The following is a 16,626-nucleotide window of genomic DNA, read 5'->3' on the forward strand; positions in this document are numbered from 1 at the left end:
ATGTAGACAATTACAGCGTGAGAAATCTACTAATACTTTTCGAGGAAACCGCCAAATTCCACAGAACACAGGCAGTTCAATCTCCGGACAAGACCAAAGCTATTTCCAACCACTGTCACTGTGAGGCGAGTCATCACCGTGGCAAGTTGAGTTTCAAATTCCACCTGCCCGCCGATGCAGAGAGACCACCTCCACCGCAGACCATGCTATACGTATACAAAACCCAAAACCAGTGAAGTTGGCATGTTGTGTAAATCGTAAATAAAAACAGAATACATTGATTTCCAAATCCTTTTCAACCAACCCTCAATTGAATACACTGCAAAGACTTACTTAACGTTCGAACTGGTAAATTCTTGTTATTTTTTGCAAATATTAGTGGCAAAAAAGACTGAGAAAGTTGAGGAATGCGCATTAAACACTTTTTTGAAACATCCCACAGGTGAACAGGCTAATTGGGAACAGGTGGGTGCCATGATTGGGTATATAAGCAGCTTCCATGAAATGCTCAGTCATTCACAAACAAGGATGAGGCGAGGGTCACCACTTTGTGAACAAATGCATAAGCAAATTGTCGAACAGTTTAAGAACAACATTTCTCAACGAGCTATTGCAAGGAATTTAGAGATTTCACCATCTACAGTCCGTAATGTCATCAAAAAGTTGAGAAAATCTAGAGAAATCACTGCACGTAAGCGGCAATGCCCGTGACCTTTGATTCCTCAGGCGGTACTACATCAAAAACCGACATCAGTGTGTAAAGGATATCACCACATCGGCTCAGAAACTTTTCAGAAATCGACTGTCAGTAACTACAGTTCGTCGCTACATCTGTAAGTGCAAGTTAAAACTCTACTATGCAAAGTGAAAGCCATTTATCAACACCCAGAAATTCCGCCAACTTCGCTGGGCCTGAGCTCAACTAAGATAGACTGATGCAAAGTGGAATAAGTGTTCTGTGTCTGTCTGATGAGTTCACATTTTAAATTGTTTTTGAAAACGGTGGACTTTGTAAAAGAGTGTGGGTACTAGACTGGCCTGCCTGTAGTTCAAAATGTTGAAAATGTGTGGTGCATTATGAAGCGTTACATACGAGAATGGAGACCCCGGACAGTTGAACAACTTAAGCAAAAATGGGAAATAATTCCACCTGAAAAGCTTAAAAAAATCGGTCTCCTCAGTTCCCAAACATTTACTGAGTGTTGTTAAAAGGAAAGGCCATGTAACACAGTGGTAAAAAGACCCCTGTGCCAACTTTTTTGCAATGTGTTACTGCCATTAAATTCTAAGTTAATGATTATTTGCAAAACAAAATAAGTTTCTCAGTTCGAACATTAAATATCTTGTCTTTGCAGTCTATTCAATTGAATATAAGTTGAAAAGGATTTGCAAATCATTGTATTCTGTTTTTATTTACCATTTACACAACTTAGACTCTAGTATTTGGCTTGTTAGCTTCCCGCCACTGGCGAGCGCTAATGGCCGTGATTGAGAGAAGAGTTGTTTGATGCTGGACGCCAGAAAATGTCTGACGCGTTGCAAGAGTCAGCCTTTATGCATTGTTGCAACTCAATGATTTTTGTGCACGTCATGCAAAGCGCGTTTGCGAGACGAGCGGGTGTAGTGTGCTGCCGTGATTGAGGGTGTGGCTGCAGTCTCGAGAGCAGCTGATGTGAGGCTGAGGAGAGAGAGGCAGAGGCGTGCGGCGTGTTCACGGGTAAAAAAGTGTGCCTGTCTTGGTCACTCTCTAGGTGGGGGTGTCACTGATGTCATATTAATACTTTTTTTTTTTTCCATGTTTTCGTGATCGTGATTTTTTTTTAAAGCAGAAAACAGACATGACGCAAAACTACCGGTATAGTAATTTCAAATGGCAACTTTCTGGCTTTGAGAAACACTAAAATAAATCAAGAAGTCTGTAACTGCTTAATTTTTTGATTAACCAGAGTAGAAAATTTGGATCACTTAAAACTGAGAATAAAAAAGAATGGAATTTTTTTATTTCCAAACACCTGCATCAGATTCAATCTGTAAGTTCTGTAACAGAACTCACTGCTGAGTTCTGTCCAGTGATCAACTTTCACACACTGTGTTGCTTGGGCTGAAGCGCTTACATTTTGGTCACCTTTACTTGAACATAAGTATTTTTTTAGAGTCAAGGTAATATTAAGTATAATATAGTAAAATATTTGCATTTTAGTGAGAACTATCTTTACGTAGATACAGTATATGTTGAGAAGCTTTGTGTTTTGCTGTCATTGCAAACCTGTCAGTTTCTACAGTCTGTGATTGATTGTACCCATGGCAGATTCATGATTAAAAAACCTTGGGTCAGGGTAGAGCAAACAGTCAGAGCAGGAGGAGATTTAGTAATCTGTGGTCACAGTACTTGTGACCCACCCCCCGACTTCCATATGATAACCAAGCCTATCCTGTCTCCTTTGGCGTATATTTAGTTATCATTCTAGGCATTTGGCCAAACATATTACAGTAACCTCACAAACACATAAAAAGCTGCTTAGAATAGCACAGTTAACACAATAATAGCTATTACAGTATACTCTGTGGTTCCAAAATATGGTAGCACATTGGTGGTTTTATCATCAACCACACACACACACACACACACACACACACACACACACACACACACACACACACACACACACACACACACACACACACACACACACACGCATTCCCAGCGTGCAAGAAGCTCGGGTTTTTTCATGCAAGCCATCTTTCTTCTCCAGCCTCAGCTCAAAAGCCCCTACCCCCAATTCTTCAGTTGTTGCTATGGAAACTACCAACTGCAAAGTAGCTTAGACAAAGAGACTAAGGGAATGTGGGAAAAAAATTATATAATCAAGAAATAAAATGGATAATGTTTAGAAAAAAAGTCACAGGGTAATTTTGACAATTAGTCTTTTTGTTGGCGACACTGATATTATGTACAATTTAGCCTTGGAACATGTTGTCTCTTCAGCTCATGTCTGACATGGAGAAAGGTGTATTTTAGTGTGTAGTGTTTAATAATAATGATCTATTCAATCAATAATATAATGGTTAAATGTGGTGCAATCTGGTGGCTTTCAAAGACAACTGATTGCTCAATCTTTGGAAGCCTGTTAACAATTCAAAACAGCTAACTCCACAGTTGGGTATATACAGAAGGATGAGAGATGTCTGTAGTAGAAAACTTCTTAGAATACAATGTCACTAACTGACTACTGTAAGTGGACTATTCAGCGTAGCACCTCAGTCATCTACCCTTAGCAAATCCAACAATAACCTTGTAGTAGGGCTGGGCGATATGGCCTTTTTTTAATATCGCAATATTTTAAGGCCATATCGCGATACACATATCTCAATATTTTGCCTTAGCCTTGAATGAACACTTGATGCATATAATCACAGCAGTATGATAATTCTATGTGTCTACATTAAAACATTCTTCTTCATACTGCATTTTTATATGCTACTTTAAAACTTTCATGCAGAGAAGGAAATCACAACTAAAAAAAATCACTATTTTTTTCATACGGTGTTGATCTGGAAATGTTTGCCTCTGCATTTTGATGGTGTGGGCGTGTGGCACCGAACGGAGATGTTGACATGCGGAGTAAGCACTCTTCATTCTCTAGCGGGTGACTTTTCAAATGATGCTACATATTAGCAGTAATGCTACATTTTATAGCAACGCTTTTGCCCCACACTTGACAAATTACGGTTGTCTGTTCGACATATTCCCATTTGAAGCCAAACCACCGCCAGACGATGGACCCCCTGCTGTTTTTTGGGGGAATTAATTATTCCTTCATTTGTTACCAGATTCGCACCTTCTCTCTCTCGTATTACCACTCACACGGCTGCGCTAGCATCACAGCTAACGTTACCCATGCTGCTACCTCTTTGCTGCGCGAGGGCGTATACGTATGTGACGTATGACGTGACAGTATGTGACGTGTGTAAGAAGGTGCGCTTGTCTGTCTGTGAGAAGGAGACACAGGAAAGAGCGAGGAGAGCCTGTAGTGTAATGCCAGCAGCTAAAAGCAACTGCGTGAGAACGTATACTCGAATATCACGATATAGTCATTTTCTATATCGCAAACCCGCGACATATCGCGTATATCGATATTTCGTCCAGCCCTACCTTGTAGCATTCACTACTTGGTTGGCTAGAAGAATTATTGTGTTAAATTGGAAGGCAACAGTGCCTCCTTGCCAAACTCTCTGGATTAACTCAAACTGGAGAAGATTAGGCTGACATTGAATGGTTGTTCTGCAAAGTTTCAGTAACTGCGGTGTGCCTTTCAGAGATATATAGGAGAAACTAATCTCCAAATTAAGCCATATTGAAACCCAACTGGGATGTGGATGGTTGATTAGTCTTTTGTGTGCTTGTTGGTTGTTATATCTCTCTAAAGTCATTCAGGAATGCAGCTCTCTGTGGTTTTATGTTGACATCTGTCTGTGGTTCCTTTATTTTATGTACCGGTATGTATTATTAATGTTCTAACTGTTATATTCTCTTTTTTTTTGGTATTTTTTAAAATTATTTTATTTTACTTGTGGCGGGGTAAAACAGCATTCGATGTATTTGTGTTTACTTTTGTCAATTGTGTGTCTGGAAAAACCCAATAACACATGATTAAAAAAAAAAGAAGTACAATGTCACTGTGCAGGGAAAATATGTCATGAATTAATCTTACTAAAGCATTGCAAACAATGTAGAATTAGTCTCAAGTAAAAGGTTTTAACATATATGGGAGTGGAAAAACAACCACAAATCATCTCATCACAGGAAAACAAAATTATAATTCCTGATATTTGCACATGTGATATCTAAACAATACAGATGGTCCTAAACATATTGGTATTTGCTGCCTCACCAGGATCTTTGCCAAGATTCCGTCATCATTAGATTCCATGGTAACAACAGCTTTGTCAGTCTCAATTTCGCAAAGGGCATCACCCACTGTCACTTCCTCACCTACAAAAGTGAAAGGGTACACATACAAAGACTACAATTAAAAACATTTTGGCGTTTTGAGAACTCAATTTAAAAACAACATTGTCAGTATTTGTAAACAAAATACTTGTTTTGATGATATACCAACGGAGGTCTGTACTACAAAGTAGGGTTTCTGGATTATTCAGGAAAAAATTTAGGTTTAAATCCGGATATGCAGTTCTACGAAGTTCATTAACTTTGTGGTAACTCATGCGCCACAGATGACTTGTGAGGGCGCAGGCTAGGTTTGAGGAAACAATATTTGAGCCAATAGCAGTCCTAAAAGATCAGACCCTATGGAACCCCTACCCACTGACCAATCAGTTATGTCATTTAAAAATAGATACTGTGTATATATATATATATATATATATATATATATATATACATATATACATACTAGGGTTGTCCCGGTACCGAAATGTATATCGATACTTTGATACTTTTCCAAATAAATGGGACTATGAAAAATTTCAATATTAGCTTTATTTTAACAGAAAATCTTACATTACATTAAACACTAACAGTCAAAGAACAATTTTACAAGGTTAAAATATAAATTAAAAGGCATTGGGGTTTTCTTGCTGCATTTAAAGAACAATTTTAATTTATCCATATTGCATATAGTATGCCATAATCAAGGATTAGATGAGAAATGAACAGAGCGTTTTACTGACATTATATAAACTTATTAATGATTTATGGTTGCCACTCCTGGTCAGTGCTTTAAGAAACATAATAATTAATAACATTAATAACATTAACATTAATTAACATAAAACTTAATTAACATGAATATGTATTAAAAACAAATCTATGAATAAATGTACACAGATAAGCCTGTAGCAGGTAAAACACATTTATTAAAGACAAAACACAAATTGTAGGAATTTGTTACAAAATTCAGTCATTTCACTTGCATTAGTTGACCGCTAATTGTGAAGTTTTAACTGCGCTAATACAGGGGAGCTGGTTAACTTATGAGAGTAGCGTATGTGCGTTTGTGAGAATGGCAAGTGTTGGCTGAGTGATGTCAGTGAGTGAGTAGGCGAGTAAAGAGAAAGCAGCAGGACAGGTGTAACAACTACATTACACTTGTCACTATTTAAACTCCTTGTGCAGATCTGAATGCTTATTATTTAAGTTTTTACCTAAGTTTGAAGCAAAGGTTGTAATACTGATCGCCACATTTATGGAGGCGTGTTTTAAAGCAGCTGATTTGATTCGATTTGATTCTTGGGGGTAACAATTTGATTCAGAATAGATTCTCGATTCAGAACGATTCTTGATTCATAACCAATATTTTTTTAATAACATTGGGTGCCAGTTCTATGATTAACTACATTCCTCCATAAAATAGACAAATAGCTTTGATACATTTGTGTATTACTTATTTATCTGTACAGCAAATATGGGCAGCTACATCAACAATACAGATGAAAACAAAAAAAATTAAGCGATTTTTGATTTTTTATAATCGATTAAGTTACAAATAAGAATCGCAATTAATTCAAAAATCTTTTTTTTGACACCGCTAGTTAAAATGTATATCCTCAGAAAATATGTCTTATAATAGCCACAAACTGGAGGATACATTTTTAATCAGGATACAAGAAGCAACAATGGTGGAAATCCACACATGTAAGCTTCATCACAAAACTTGGTCAAATCTTTGTAAGTAGATATTCTGCATAAATATATTTAGTTTGTTTTGTATTGAAATTGCTTACATTGTGATATGTTTTGTATTCGTGGCCATGATGTTTTTTGCCTGAGATTAAGTCTGGGTGATCAGAGCTCTTTTAACACATGTAGTGCTAAATTTGACCTGTAGGGGGCAATAATTCTATACTTTAGGTTTAATTGTGATGAGACACATACCATTACATTGTGTGCAATGATTGATGCACTGTAGATGTTGTTTGATTTGCATATGTGGAAACAAATCTAGTTGTGTGAATGTATTAACACCAATCCTTCTGTTATAAATAATGTAAAATACACAATGGACATTATGTAAAATACACAATGAACGCTATAATTGTGTAATGTTTATTTTATGTTTATATTTTCAGTCCTACAATCCTAAATGAAAAAGAAAACAAAGAAATAAAACTGAGGAAGAAAAATTATTCAAAAGAAGTAACATCATTCCCAACAAAACTTAGGGAGCTTCTGTTTCTTCATACCGTTAACTAGCTGCACACGCTGGAATCGATTAGTGAGGGCAGAATAAGGATTTTATTGACAGTACGAAGGCCAATGTGTTTACTTGGTAATTAAATAAACTAAGTCTCAAAGGATAATAACCTGGGGAGACACTTTCTGACGAAACATTTTGATGTCCGGGCCCCCGAGCCTGCCCCCGAGCCTCTGGGCATTTGAAACTGTGGCCCTCTTCATTATGTACTTGAATAGCCCTGCTTCAGATGCATTAAAAATAAGCAGACTCAATTTAACATTTTGAATAGATAGTATTTTACACCCTCTCAGTTGTTTAAAATGGGTACAGTAGATAACAAGTTATGTATAAAGTGTTAGGCAGCTGAAAGAACTGTAATTAATTTACAGTGGGAATGTCATAAAAGAAGAGTTGTGGTCTGTTGAGAATTGTCTTGTTTGTCCATCCTAGGCCACCGTAGGTCATGTGAGGTGTCTGCGACACAAGAGTTGCTAATGTTAGCCAAGTACGGTAGTTAATGAGTGTTGAACTGGAGAAGGCTGAAATAAATGAGTCGTGTATGAAACAAATTTAGTTTCCTCATGAACATGAATTGGTGTCACAGTTAAAGACTACATGCCTACAGTGACCAAAGAATTGCAAAGTTTGGGCCCCCAGAGCCGTTTCGAAACAGACCTTACAAGACCTCTTTGATCAAGGTTTGAAAGCCGCAGCCAAAGAAAAGAAACACAGACAGACGTAGCAATGTATCGATGATAGCATTTTCATTTACCGTTAGATTCTTGACTTACTATCGGCCCAATCCTACAATTGTTTTAAAAAATTTGAATGCCTCTGGACATGGTATTTAATGCTTTTAATACCATTTAGGGCCTTAATTTTCACATAATCCATTTAAGGATTTTTAATGCTTTTTAATGCCCTGCGGAAACCCTGACGTTACCATTAGTAGTTTAACAGAACATTTATATATGTTTTAAAATGTCCACATATTTTACAATTACTAATTATATTGAATAGAAATTGATTGTTGGCCGGAGGAATTATTCTGCTGTTCATTGCTGTCACTCACCGCTGTCCCGTGCACACTCACACACACAAAAGCGGTTCCAGAGAAGTCATTAACAATTTGCAGTCATGTTGTTGTTACAATTGGCTTTACATTTAATGATCGCAACGTTAGTAGCTACACTTTGCCAAATCGCTATTATTAGCTGTCAACAAACATAAATCTATGTGTGTTACATGGGGCCTAGTTATGTGCTCAAAGTCTGAAAAGGGCAGCTCCATAAAGGTTGCCAATAACCCTTTTATGATCCCTACAAATGCATTTTTTTTACCACAATGGATGTGATGATTATTAACTTAGGGGAGCGCTCCACACTGTGTACCCCTAGCTGCCTGTCAGCCGAGGGACCAAAATTAAATAAAGTATCAGCCAGATGGGATCAAATTTGTGATCGGCACTAAATGGCATTAATATGCAATGAGCAATCATGTCATTTTTCACTAAAATCTACTGATACTGATCGGCGTATCCCATATTTTTCACCTCTTCTCTAAGAATACGCAATGGTTACAAAGCAATGAAGGTATGTATGTTACCTATGTATACGTACATCAGAAATAATCTCATGATTGACAAAATAATAAGGGTAAATTACATAATAAGTAAAAAAATAAACTTTGAGCCAAAGTTTAGGATGCATACCACCTATTATTAAATATTTATTATTAGCATTGATATCACACACAACATATTTTAAAACCCCATGCTTTTTCAGTCATACCAAGTACACTAGGGGCCAGATTTTTTTCTTTCTTGTCACTGAGAATTCATCCTTCACTTTCTCACACAAGCACACATGTACAACTCACCCTAAGCACATGGGAACATAGCAAAGCAACCAATCGGAACTCGGCCGGTTGCCACGTGACAGATGAGAGTGCTAATGCAGTGCTGGGATGAGCAGTGCTACTAAGCAGTAATGAATAGTGACTGCTGCGTTTGCTTGAGCCAATTAACCACCAGAGGTCCATCGGTGTAACTGTGCAAGCTCATCTTGGCTTACAGAGTAATGTGTTGCCATAGAGAAAATTATCAGCGCTTACTGCTGTCCATTCTCACTGAATACATTTGGGGCATATAGACAAATTTACGAGTTGGCGATTTTGTGGCACTTATGACTGAACTGGAAGTAATATACAAATTTAGGGTAGTGAATAGTTACAATAAAAAATAGCTGTAAGTGTATTATTGTACCTTCTTTCTTTAGCCATTTGACAATGTTCCCCTCTTCCATGGTTGGCGACAAAGCTGGCATTTCCACTTTGACTGGCGTGACACCTACAGGACAATAACAGAATAATATTAGCCATAGACATAACCGCATTTGAATTACAAAGGTCACAAGACAGCTAACCCATATATATATTTCCATGAAAACATCTGGTCAGAAAGTTAGAATATAAATTGCCCTATGAACAAAAATAGTACTATAAACGCAGTTGATAGTAGAAAAGGTGGTTTCAGTGTGGTTTGGCATATTCAACCCCAACAGCAAAGCGGATGAAGCATAACAGTAAAAGTAGAATACTGGGCAGCCATGTCTGATATGTAAATCCTGATCGTGGAAGACACAAGACCAGAAGACACTCATATTCTACGTGCCTTTGGGACACAGTACCACGTCAGTAGTCACTCAGAAGGGTCATATAGTTCCACTGTCTTGCAGCACTGAGCAAGACCCAGTCTGAACGCTGACACAGAAAAGTCTTGCAACTGAGGCGAAGAGGACTCCCTTGCCTGCAGAAATATGTCTAATGGTTGTTTAGGAAAGGAATACTCCTGTTTTGTTTGATCTAAATACGTTTAAATGGTGGAAGCTCCTTTTCATTTAATAGATAACAGATTAGTGTCTCTGAACTGATTGTGTTAGAATTTGGAGGATCCCAACCACTACAGACTGTAGACTGGAGCTGCATGATTTTGAGGAAAAAAACTAGTAAAATGTGATTTGATTTGTGATTTTTAGATTCTATTCATTTAAATGCATAAAACCGCTCGAGTGAAGGAAGTCAAGTTGCTTCTAGACTGTCAATCAACATAACATATTATTGTCCAATGTTGCCACACATTAGAACAAATCCACGTTTGCTTACACCCTCCTTGCCACTCGTTGTACTCTAATCGTCGTCCACCCGTTTTGAACTAAGTTGATAGGCCTCATACTGGAGAAGTTCCTTCAGTCATGTCATCTCAGCAGCCATAATGGTCCACTCCCAAGTCCTGGGCATGGCTGCTTATGGGTGCGTCCATGGACTGGCCACTTTCGAGGCCGACGAGGAGGGCGGACGTGAGTGCCGCCAGAATATCAGCAGCCGACGAGTCTTACGCCCAGGTCCTGTTACGTCTGGGTCGCATGGTTGCGGTGGTCGTGTACCCAAGATGCAGAAAGGACGGCAGGAAGGCAGCGTGCAGGCAAGATGCCTATTTATTAACAATAAGCGAATGCAAAAACACAAAAAAGGCAGGCGTGCTGATGGCACGGGAAAATGCGGCAACGCTTAACACATGAACGAGCAAGAGGCTTGTAACAAGTAGGAGTAACCAAACGCAAACTGTCGCATGAAGCGAGCATTAATGCCAGACAGAGTGTGGCGCAAGGCAGGAATGAATAGGTATCTGATTAGTGAAGAAATTCAGCACCTATTGGCAACTAAGAAAACAGACAAAGGTGTTGAAACAGAAAAGACAACAAATAATTAGCTAATTTTACCGTGTTTGCACGATAACAGTAATGTTCTTAGCACTGTTTTTGTTTTAAAGCCCAAATATGAACAGCACACTAAAAAATATACATCTAAGGCAGCTTTTGGCATTAGTCTTACTTCATGTTGTATATTATTTTTATTTTGCAATGGCATAGTTGAATGCCGATGCATGCGCTCTAATGCATTAACATATTTTATTAGAGAATCTTTTTTTTTAGTTTGGTTCTTTATTCATTCCTTACGTATTTATTATCTGGTTTTAGGCTACACTCAGTTTCTCCAGCCATTTAACTGATGTTTTTTTGAATACACAATACTTACTTATACATGCTCCCATGTTAAAAGTGAAATGTCAATATTGATGATGTGCATTTATATAAAAAACTATTTTTGCTCAAATATTCAATGAGGCTATAAAATGGTTTGTCTAATTACTCAGTTAATCGAATAAAGTATTCGATAGCTGCAGCTCTAATGAGTCCTGAGAAAAAGCACCTAATATCACTGTGAAATTGTAAGCAGCTGGGCTATGTGCAAAAACAACAAAATCGGAGCACTGGCTGGCCCATAGTGAACAGTTGAGGACAGTGCAACACAAACTGCTGTGACTTATTACATTTTCTGGCATAACAAAGAGGCATCCGAATCTTGTAACCTCAAACAACATCCACACACCTAGTGCCAAAACACCATCCCTGACCCTGAACATGTCCAAAAATTACCCATCTTCACGTGGCTCTTTAAAGAATGTCCAACAATTCTTCTCAACTAAAGAGGAGAAATATAACCTTAGAGGAAAAACTAATTTAAAACATGTGCATGCCCGTACAACATTAAAAACCTTTAGCATATCAGTATGTGCAATTAAATCATGGAATGGAAATAAGTAAAGAAGTTAAACAATGTACAGATATGACCCAGTTTAAGAGGTTGTTCTAATTAATAGCGCTTACAAAGTACAAAGAAGAATAATTATGAGAAACACCTTCAACCTTATTGAAAATGGGATATTCTTCATCTCAGTATGTTTATCGTGACTGACTTAATTACATATTACAATAACTGCTGTATTAATCATTCGCTGAGGTCGTTGTGTTACAAAAAAGACAGTAAATGAACATATGTATTTGTAAATGCTCTGAAGTGGGAAAGGGGTAGGATTAAATAAGCTTTGCTTCTTCCTACTCCTTTTCGGACATGATGTAAAGAGAAATGATACGAAAGTGTGTGATGTATTATGCTGTAAGTGTGTTCATGTTTGAAATAAACTAAAGAAAGAAAGAAAGAAAGTTATTGCCCAATAAGCGGTTTGTTACTCAACCTTTCTCATGAACCTGACCTCAATATTCTTCAGTGGCCTCCGCAATCACTAAATCTTAATCCAGTAAGAGGGCTTTCAAATGTGGTAAAAAAAACAAACAAACTAAAAATCATGTTTTGTCATATGATTATGCAACAGCAAGATCTGCAGACACTTTGTGATGACAGTTCCAGCATCCAGATAAGTGCAAGCCACAAAGCTGTTGGTGGTGCAAAGTGGTGCACTTACCACTTTTTGCGTGGTCCAAATAAAAGGACACATAAGTTTCACTATGCTCGACGAAAGTTGAAATGGAAAATGTGAACTGGTTAAACCTTTTAAATGACAGTCCTATCAAATACATTTGCAACTCAGACTTGCACCAATGATGTCATCACATGCACTTTCCATTGCAACATCACCATCATCATTATACTGTATATCAATTAGGATAAAGCAGTGTTTTTCAACCACTGTGCCGCGGCACACTAGTGCACCCTGAGATATTGTTTGGTGTGCCGTGGGAAATGATGCAATTCTACCTAATTGGTCAAAAAAATATTGTTTGCAAACCAATAAAAGGTTTGAAACAGTAGCCTATAGGCATAACTTGGTAAAATGTCTTCTCTTTAATTTTGGGCGTACATTAGGCTGCTAAGCACGCTCTACTTATTTTCACCAGTATAACCATTGCTAGAGTTGGTTGTAGTCGGTTTTAGTCTTTATTTTCTGATAGTACTGACAATAACCGTATGATTGCCATTTGTTGTGATATTGTACACAGGCATGATGTACTTCTACTTGAAAATAGCCTATTTTATGTGTAAAATGTGTTGGTTAGAGCAGTGTTTTTCAATCACTGTGCCGCGAGATATTGTTTGGTGTGCCATGCAAAATGATGCAATTCCACCTAATTGGTCAAAAAATATATATTTTGTAGTGGTGTAACGGTACACAAAAATTTCGGTTTAGAGGTCAGTTTGGTTCATTTTCGGTACAGTAAGAAAACAACAAAATATAAATTTTTTCGTTATTTATTTACAAAATTTGCAAAATCTTCCACCAAAAATATTTTTCTTAGTGAAATATTTGATGTGAAGTAATCGGAACCTTGGATAGGTCAATAATTCATAATAACATTAAACAGCTTTGTTTTATTAGTCAACATTTTCTAAATTACATTTAACTTTTAAGCTTTTTTATTTCACTTTTGTTATGTTTTTGTTTATTTTAATAGTATTTTTAGAATGTGCTGTGGGCCTTTAAAACATTAGCTGTGGGCCGCAAATGGCCTCCGGGGCACACTTTTGACACCCCTGCTATAGATAATAAAAAACTAAATCTGATAAATCTATGGATAAAAAGCAGAGCCTGGCGACGCATGTGCGTTTATCATAACTCTCTCTCTCTCTCTCTGTCTCTGCCCCTCCCTCATGAATGCTACTGCGCGCACAATTTGTTTTGTTTTTAACCCCTTCTTAACCCTGAACGTACATTGAAAATACACGCAACCCTAACTCAAAATGCCGGACATTTGAGGCATTTAAGAAACTCCGCCCTGACAGCTCCGCAAAAGAGGACATGTCCGGTGAAAAGAGGACGTATGGTCAGTCTATCGTAGCCCGTTAGCTGCTAGCATGCCGTGTGTTGTGCCTCGGTGTGCATTGTTTACACAACGTGCGTTACGCTACTTAATATGTCCGTGTGGAAACTCGTTCGGTACACCTCCGAACCGAACCGGAATCCCCGTACCGAAACGGTTCAATACAAATACACGAACCGTTACACCCCTAATATTTTGCAAACCAATAATTATAATCCGCAAATAAGACTTAGACTTAGACTTCCTTTTTATTGTCATTCAAATTTGAACTTTACAGCACAGATAAGAACGAAATTTTGTTACATAAGCTTAGGATAAAAAAGCAATAAGGTACATATATAAATAAATAAATAGGTTACTGTACAGTTCGGGTGGCATCCTGACCAGATGCCCGAACCACCTCTTCTGGCTCCTCTCGATGTGGAGGAGCAGTGGCTTTACTTTGAGCTCCCCCCGGATGGCAGAGCTTCTCACCCTATCTTTAAGGGAGAGCCCCGCCACCCGGCGGAGGAAACTCATTTGGGCCGCTTGTACCCGTGATCTTGTCCTTTCGGTCATAACCCAAAGCTCATGACCATAGGTGAGGATGGAACGTAGATCGACCGGTAAATTGAGAGCTTTGCCTTCCGGCTCAATACCATAATAATGCAATCCAATTCCAAAACCAAACCCGACCCAGCAACATTCAGAATAGCAATAAACAGAGCAATTGAGAGCAATTGAGGACACACAGACATGACACGGAACAATCTAAAAGTAGTGAGACAAAAATGAATATTATCAACAACAGTATCAATATTAGTAATAATTTCAACAAAGTCGTGATTAAAAATCCCTCACTGATATTATCATTGCAAATATTAATAAAAAAAATAAAAAATGAACAATAGTATCACAGTGGCTTACACTTGCATCGCATCTCATAAACTTGACAACACATTGTGTCCAATATGTTCCACAAAGATATAATAAGTCATATTTTGGTTCATTTAATAGTTAAAACTAATTTAAATAATGGATCCCATATTCCAATATCTAAACTAAATGCAGTTTTTTTCTACTGATATCATCTCCATAGCTTGTGTGTTCCAGTCAGTATGAGTTGGACTATCAACATCTATCCATTTTTTTAATATTACCCTTTTTGTTATTAAGCATATTGAAAGAAATGCATTTTATTGAGTTTCATTTTTAACATTTTCTGCTGGTGGTGTGCCCCTTGACTCAAAAAAGGTAGACAAAAACTGGGGTAAAGTACTTCACATGCTCAGACGGCTCAAGGTTTACTGTGTTTTGGCACGTCAAAGTTCCTTGGTAATATTATTGTAATGTGCTGCTGCCCTCTGCTGGATATACCACCACACTGCACCGGTTATAGACAGCAGTCATTTTGTTTGCAATTGCAACAAAAGCCATCTTCCCGGGTCACAATATTGTTTATAAACCAATCGATAAAATAGCTGCCTCTCCCGTGCATGACTCATTTTTGTAAATGGTCAATTAATAACAGCCATTGCTATTGTTCTTGTTACAATCCATAATAAGCATAATCAGAGGGAAAAAAGGCAACACAAATCGTTTCCTTCATCGCTGAATTTTACAGTTTTGGTGAACCCATCAGTCCATCTATTTTCTACCGCTTGTCCCTTAATCACTTTCGTAAAAAACAAAAAACAATAATAATGTGATGTTTATGGTGATCGTCGCCATATAAACAACCCCGAATATATACCACCCCCGTCATGATACATTTTAGGTGTCTGTGAAGGCAATTTTGAATTAATTTATTGAAGCCGGCTTTCCCTATTAATTTGTTACCACTATTCTAAAACTATTTAATGTCAACAATGTCCTCTATACTGACTAGTTTGCTGCCGAAACATCGTGTGCATTTACAAGATCCTGGCGTGTCCTGTCACTCACCGAAGATCCTTGGAGACTGAAAGAACTGCCTGGCATGCTCCTGTAACGACTGTGCGGCCCACAACGACTTGTTAATGTTGGATAATTTAAGGCCAAATAGAATTCCTTGACGACCCAAAAGCAAGGAAGCCGCCATGTTGTCGACCTCACACAGAGAGGAGTGCCGGTGGAGATGCCTGACGAAAAATGTTGAACGTTTTCAGTGTCGAGTCGACTGAAATTAATATCGATAGTATTTAATTTATTTATTGTTGCTTTTGTTTGGATTTACATCGTTGTCATCATTCATACAATTGGACAGGCTTAAGACATGTAACCTGAGGCTACTCAACCTGCGACGTTTTTTAATGGGTAAACTGTTTTGGTTACTGCCATCTGCTGGACAAAGTGCTATAGCGTTGTCACTAGGCAAACTTGGACATAAATGTACATAGGATAGATATATTTTGAATGATAACAATTTTGAAATATTCTTTAAATAATGTTTTTTATCATGAAGTTTTCCTGATTTAATTTGTTTTCTTTATTACAGGTCATTATCATTAACAAATGTGTGCAATGCAGTACATGGTTTTGATTGATTGATTGATGGAGACTTTTATTAGTAGGTTGCACAGTGAAGTACATATTCCGTACAATTGACCACTAAATGGTAACACCCGAATACGTTTTTTAACTTGTTTAAGTCGGGGTCCACTTAAATTGATTCATGATACAGATATATACTATCATATATACTATCATCATAACACAGTCATCACACAAGATAATCATCAGGGTGTATACATTGAATTATTTACATTATTTACAATTCGGGGTGGGGAGGGGGG

General features: G+C 37.6%; 1 protein-coding gene across 1 annotated transcript in view; it reads right to left on the minus strand.

The window, feature by feature from the left end:
- pdhx (pyruvate dehydrogenase complex component X) overlaps window positions 1-16,003 on the minus strand; it is a 43,385-nt gene extending 27,382 nt beyond the window's left edge. Inside the window, exons 1-3 of the mRNA XM_061969965.1 lie at window positions 15,797-16,003; window positions 9,460-9,543; window positions 4,893-4,993 (exon numbers count right to left, since the gene is read on the minus strand). Of these exons, the coding sequence (XP_061825949.1) occupies window positions 4,893-4,993; window positions 9,460-9,543; window positions 15,797-15,932 (321 nt within the window). The 5' untranslated portion in view covers window positions 15,933-16,003. The remainder of the gene's footprint in view (window positions 1-4,892; window positions 4,994-9,459; window positions 9,544-15,796) is intronic.
- Between the last annotated feature and the right edge of the window lie 623 nt (window positions 16,004-16,626).

Source organism: Nerophis lumbriciformis, linkage group LG10 (genome assembly GCF_033978685.3).
Source record: "Nerophis lumbriciformis linkage group LG10, RoL_Nlum_v2.1, whole genome shotgun sequence".
In the NCBI taxonomy this organism is placed as follows: Eukaryota; Metazoa; Chordata; class Actinopteri; order Syngnathiformes; family Syngnathidae; genus Nerophis; species Nerophis lumbriciformis.